At 43.5% G+C, this 6287-nt stretch overlaps 1 protein-coding gene across 1 annotated transcript; it reads left to right on the top strand.

Moving 5' to 3' along the window:
* Nucleotides 1–2143: 2143 nt before the first annotated feature.
* LOC145491906 (calcium homeostasis modulator protein 5-like) lies at nt 2144–5903 on the top strand. Its single transcript, XM_081471196.1, has one exon. The coding sequence runs from the start codon at nt 2340–2342 to the stop codon at nt 3459–3461; it is 1122 nt and encodes a 373-aa protein (XP_081327322.1). The 5' UTR covers nt 2144–2339; the 3' UTR covers nt 3462–5903.
* Nucleotides 5904–6287: the final 384 nt, after the last annotated feature.

Consider the following 6287-nt stretch of genomic DNA (forward strand, 5'->3'; position numbering starts at 1 on the left):
ACTTTAGGTCTCTTGATCACCTGTGATTAAAACATCACGCAAAGAAGTGGCTCGAGATTGCTAAATGAAATATTTGCAAGACGAAGAAAGTCGACGAGCTACCCCTGAGAGGTACGATGGTCACTCCACAAGTTCTATGTGAGCTGTCCTTAATCTACAATCATGGACAAAAGTCTTGGGACAAATTTGCACTTTTGGCGCTTTTGCGCACACGCCCGGCGGGAATACAACTTCACCTGCGGCTGCCTAACCTCGCCCTCCACACCCCGTACAATGTTGAAAACTAATACCTGCAATGTCACCTGATTTTCAACATTGTGTTGGGTAGGGAGGGAGGGGGGACGGCAACGGGTTTTCAAAGGATATAGCAGTTCTAGAACACAGATAACTCGTTACATTACGTAATTGTCCATGGACTTTTGTCCACGATTGTAGCACCGTTAACCTCGGAGCCGGAGAAACCCTTGGCTCGAGATTGAGCTGACCGCTGTCCGCCGTCCACTTACCGGACGCGCGCCTCATGACTCTCCGAATCCAGCTGATAAACAGCCAACACGCAACCATTATCAGTGCTTACGCTCCCACCCTCAACGCTGAAGATGAAGTCAAGGAAGCATTCTACAGCCAGCTCAACCACGTTCTCTCTACCATCCCGCGAGCCGACAAGATCATCCTCCTCGGAGACTTGAATGCCAGTGTCGATAAAGAGCGCGATCTCTGGGTAGGAACCATCGGAAAGGCAGGAGTAGGAAACGTCAACGCCAACGGGACTCTCCTTCTGACCACATGTGCCGAACACAATCTGGTGATAACCAACACCCTGTTTTGCCAGAGAGACGGCTGAAAGTTTCCTGGAAACACCCTAGGGCGAAACATTGGCATCTCATCGACAATCACTTCTGCTATCGTGGAAGCCATCTGCCAGCAAATGTCGACCTTCAGGATGAAATCTAATATCGCCTGAAGTGCGCAGGGACTGCGTTCGGCAAGCTCCGTACGCGAACATTTGAGGACCGTGATATTCGCACGGAAACAAAGCTCCTGATGTATAACGCTTCTCTTTGCATCCGAGACCTGGACACCCTATCGTCACCATCCGAAATCTCTCGAGAAGTTCCATCAACCCTGTCTCCAGAAGGTCCACAAAATCAGCTGGGAAGACAAGATCCAACGTATTACAAGACGCGAAAACAACTGGCATCAAAGCCAGCATCATCAAGAATCAACTCAGGTGGAGCGGCCATGTAATACGAATGCCAGACCAACGTCTTCCTGTGCAGATGTTCTACTTCGAACTGGTAGAAGGCAAGCGTTCAAGAGGGGGCCAGAAGGAGCGCTTCAAAGATGTGCTGAAAGCGAACCTCAAGAAGTGCAGCATCAATGTCACTCAGGAGGACAGGCCTCTCTGGAGAACCACTAGCGGCGAAGGAACTGCAACTTTCGAAGCGAGAAGATGTCAAGGGTTGGAGGAAAAACGGAGACATAAGAAAGAGCGCCAACAACAACCACGGCCTGCTCTCCCGCCCAGTACCAGTTGCCCACAATGCGGCCGAGCCTTTTGGGCAAAAAGTGGACTGATATGCCATCTGTGGACACTCCGCTGATCAATACGAAGATTATCATCCTCGACCAAAACCGGGGATAGCCAGGACGACCGGAAGTGAAGGCGTGAGACGAGTTCTTATAAATAAACGCTTCGTAAAAACTTAACTTTTTCCATATGCAGCATCTAGCAAAAGCTGTTTGTTGTCAAAATTGATAACTTTAATCTTTCTTCTTATAATAGGCGTTTTGACTTGTTTCTCAAGAACACACTGATTTAGTCATTGGTACTGCATAATGTTATCGGAAATGGAAAGAACACTTACAATTAAACCTACATGCAAATTTCCAGGATTATATCCTTTAAGACGGAATTTTTATGAACGTTAGAAATTAGGATGTGTGAGGGAAGGAGATCCTTTGCCCTCCAGTCACTCTCCACTGGTCTTTCTTACAAATCCTTGTAATTTTGCAAGTTTTTAACCTGCCAGGAAATCCTTGCCTTATTCGGTTGAAGAGCCTACAAAGAATTTTCCACTCTCTCCCAATATTTTACCCCTTTTAATACATATTCTGGCCATATTCTGGCCACATTCTGGCCATGCACACATGCACGCTCTCCAGTTCTGAAATCGGTCTCGTGATCAATATTGATGCAAAAGCGTGACCTCGTGTTGATTTGTGTTAATTATGCAGGCAACACCTTGCCCCCACTAAATCTGCATACGTTAAGCCACGCATGGTTGCGAACGTAAACAAGAGTCTAACAAGGAAAATTCTTATAAGTGAAAATCAAAATGGCGTTTACTTTAAGTAAGCTTATGACCTCGTTCCAGTCGGCTTTTCAAAGCCATTCTGGAGCAATCAGAAATACGACTATAGCACTGATCGTTTTTGGCATCAACGCGGTCGTTCAAAGCGAAGACTTCTTCCAGTGTCCGCCGGACGGTTTCGCATTTTATGGAGCCTGTTTCTTTGTCATTCCTGCCCTGTTTCTGTTTCTGGTCACACTATTTCTACACAATGGATTTTGGAATCTTGTGCGTGGATGCTGTTACTATGAACAACACGAAAGACGAGGCGGCAAGCGGTTCTGTTGTTTCTTGTACCCTCGCTGGCCCTGCGGCAAGAATCTCGTCGAAATCATTTTTCAGAGTTCTCTGTCTGGGTTTATGTGGATTTTCTGGGCCTTGTTACAACGCGATTATTTCATCTGCGCCGCTCTTGGAGGCACGAAGGAAGCAAAGTTGATCAACGCTTCTGAGGCGGAGAAATTGAAAATCGAAGCCGACTACGCGAATGCGGGAAAAAATTCACAAGCAGCTGCTCTCCTGTTACTCGCTGGGGCATTGATTATAGGCTTTGTTGTGGTCTCCGTTCAGCGCTGCTGTTTTCAGCGAGAAATCGGCTCTTTACCAAGTCCTTATACCTACCAAAAGCTCGAGTCGGAAGCGGCAGTCGAAGCTTTCAAAGCCAACATGGAAAAACTTGCACAGGGGCAAGGAAAAAGACGAGCAGATTTGTACTTTGCCTCAATGTACCCAAAGAAAAATCCCTCCGATATACTCAAGAGCGCTTATCAAGACCTCGTAACGGTGAATAAATTTGACAAAGCGTTCCCTTCCTTGGAAGACTACCAAGAGCTTCAAGCACAAGCTGCAGTAACCGCTTTCAAGGAAAAAGTGCAACAGGAAGGCAAGCAGAAAGTCGAGCTGACATTTATTGACACTACGTGGCGAGAATACGAAGAAAGCGATGCGTTCAACCTTGTCAACAATGCGTACGAGGCAATGGCAGAACGATATCCACGATCAACAGGCGACAGAACACAGCCATATGTCAAGGAAAAGACCGAGGGATCGAACGGCAGCAGGGAAGGCGGTCTTTCTCACGGTGTTGAAATGCTTCCAAGAGCATAAAAAGTTTTATTGCAAGGATAAACCGCTCTGAGATTGAACAGATTTTACAGCATGCTGAGAACATACCCAAGCTGAGAGTAGACATTTTTATTTTATTTTCTGCACTCGTTTGGATCAAGTCTTCCTTCAAGTCTTCAATTCAGCTGTACTTTAATTTCAAATATATTTTTATATATGTTTTTCTACTTTTAAAATATTGTCTTTCGTTAACTTTTCGTTATGTTTATCTTCGACCTCCGTTCTGCATATCATATTAATATTTTTTCCAAAAGTGTGATGTTGCGGGCAGTTAACTGGAAGGGCCAAAAAGGGACTGGCTGAGAGTGAAGTGACCGAGGGGGAATGGTGTAGAGGCTGCCTGTAGACAAAGGTTGTAAGCCGCCGTTCCGATGCACCCGCTGTGCACTAGGATATTAGAGGTTCAAGGTTTATTTTTCTCTTTCAGGCAAACAGTCTTTAGAACATGACAGCTAGCCTGTGAATACAGCCGCCTCTCATTCGCTCGCAGTAGCGGGAGCGAATGAGAGGCGGCTGTATTCGCAGGCTACATGACAGCAAATTATTGAATATATTGAAATGATTTGTCGATCAAATCGCGAGCGATGCTGGATTTGAACGAAGCAATTTTTCAACTACTTCCGTTTTGTCAGTACTGGCCTAATATTACTGAACTCACTGCAGAACGAGAAAAATGCAAGTTGTTTCCCTTGGCCATGAATAAGTGGAGATAAATTAAGTGTCCTTCTTGTCGTGAGTAAAGTGCAAAACAGAGCTTTTGTTCGCGGTAGTAAATCTATGAGCTAAATATTTGGGTTCCGATTTGAACAAATTACACTGCAATATTCAGGCTGCATCAAAGGATAACATGGCGTGGCATGTGAAGCATGTGAAACATGTGTTGAGCGATGTCTTGAATTAGAAAATTTATTGCGATTGTGTCACTGACTTAACGTTGATGGGCGACCATTCAAATAAAAATACAGAACAAAGCATGAACAGTTTTGTCTCTCATTTTGTGGCTGTTCAATCTTTTTCTTCTATCGTTTGTATTTTAACTGACTGAGCTATTAGTCAGCTAAGGCAACTAACTGGCAATCTGCAGTTTTTGCGTGATCCAAAAGATTTAGCTCATATCTTAGTATTGGGCAATGTTGAAACTGGAAACCTATTAAATACCCAAAACAACTGAGAACAATAGACTGATAGCTTCTCGTGATGGCAAGTAGTAACGGTCATTGTCAGCCTGAAGTGTTAACAGAAGTCATTTGCATTGCCTTTGCACAGTACTGTAGTATAAATTAAGTTGTCATGCTCTAGGCCGGATTGCTGGTCTGGAAAAGAAAAAATCTTAGCACCTTGACTAACAAGTACTGTAATTACAGCATAGCACCTGCTACAAAAACATTATGCAACATTGCACCGTCATAAAAATTTTTAACATAATATGCAAACCGTAATTTGGCCGAGGAAAAATGTAACTTAATAGCGCTACATGAACGCTAGAAAAAAATTAAAAGCACATGAACAATTTTTTTGAAAGAAATTTAATGAAAGATTTGCTCAAGGCCCGACGAACAACGCTTATAATTTTTATCTTAACTCTAATTTGGTCTGTTTCTGGTACCTTAAAAGAAGCTAAATAGACTGCCTACTGTACGTTAATTCTTAGGGCCTGTTTACAAGGAGGGAGGGTTACCCTAGCAAGCGGGTTACCCTAGCATTCATACATTTCCTCTTTTTTCCTTCGTCGTGTTTACAAGGCAGCCAGGGTTACCCGGGTAGGCGGGTTACCCTATCTTCGTGCTAGGGTTACCCTGGCAGGTGGGTTAACTTTTTCCCTCGTAAACACCCCAGGTAGGGTTAATCCGCCTACCCGGGTTAACTTTCTACTTGTTTCCAGACCCTTTGAGTGTGATAGTGCGGTCCGCTATGTCCGAAAAATCGCTCCCGTAGGACTTTCGTGCCGAAATTGATTTTTTTGCTATTTTGCACTAATTTTGGGTCGAATAATAAAAATCCGATGGGGTTCAAATTTTCCGATTCCGTCTTCCCATGTTTCTGGCTCCTCAAGAACTAAATTTATGTTAATTTATGCTAATTAGATGCAAAAATAGGTTTTGCGAATGTCTTTGCTCTTAGATTCAAGGTACAGAGACCAAGCTTTACACGAAGCTTGCTCTTGGTGACGTTCGTCGTATAACTTAGATTGGTTACCATGGCAGCCAGCGATGACGTCAGGATTAACTACCTACTAATTTGGTGGCGCCCATCTTGGATCCGCCATCTTGGATTTTCGAACTCTCGTACTTCTAAAGGAAAAAAGTGCATTTTTAATAAACTATAAGGGTGCGTTTCTTTAAGAAAATCCAAGATTGGATTCTTAAATCCGAAAACGGATCTTGTGTTTCTTTTCTAAACAGATTAATCCAAGATCTCTCGGATCAAGGAACCAAAGAATCCACTCTGGGCAAGGATTTTTCGGTTCCTTTGATGCACCATGATCTGAGTGATCTCGAATTGATCTGTTTTAGTAAAGAAACGCAAAATTCGTTTTCTGACTTAACAGTCCAATCTTGGTTGTTTTATAAGGTCATTCCGCTGAAATAGAACCTGCACTGAGATTTTTGTCAAACTTTGCCTATTGATTGTTTATATTATAGGAACTTAAATTTTGAAATAAAAATGAGGGGTCCCCATGTACTTTTAGGAGCGACAGCACCTTGTTTGTACCCAATAAATCTTTATAATAGCACCATGATTGTAGTCACAATTGCTTGCTAAATTCACGTTTCCGACCATTGTTTCTTGTTCTACTCTGAGAATTGG

The sequence above is a fragment of the Orbicella franksi genome, chromosome 7 (genome assembly GCF_964199315.1).
Source record: "Orbicella franksi chromosome 7, jaOrbFran1.1, whole genome shotgun sequence".
Taxonomy (NCBI): domain Eukaryota; kingdom Metazoa; phylum Cnidaria; class Anthozoa; order Scleractinia; family Merulinidae; genus Orbicella; species Orbicella franksi.

Coding starts and splice junctions, on each gene's coding strand:
- LOC145491906 (XM_081471196.1), top strand. CDS start 2,340: ATGGCGTTTACTTTAAGTAAGCTTATGACCTCGTTCCAGTCGGCTTTT.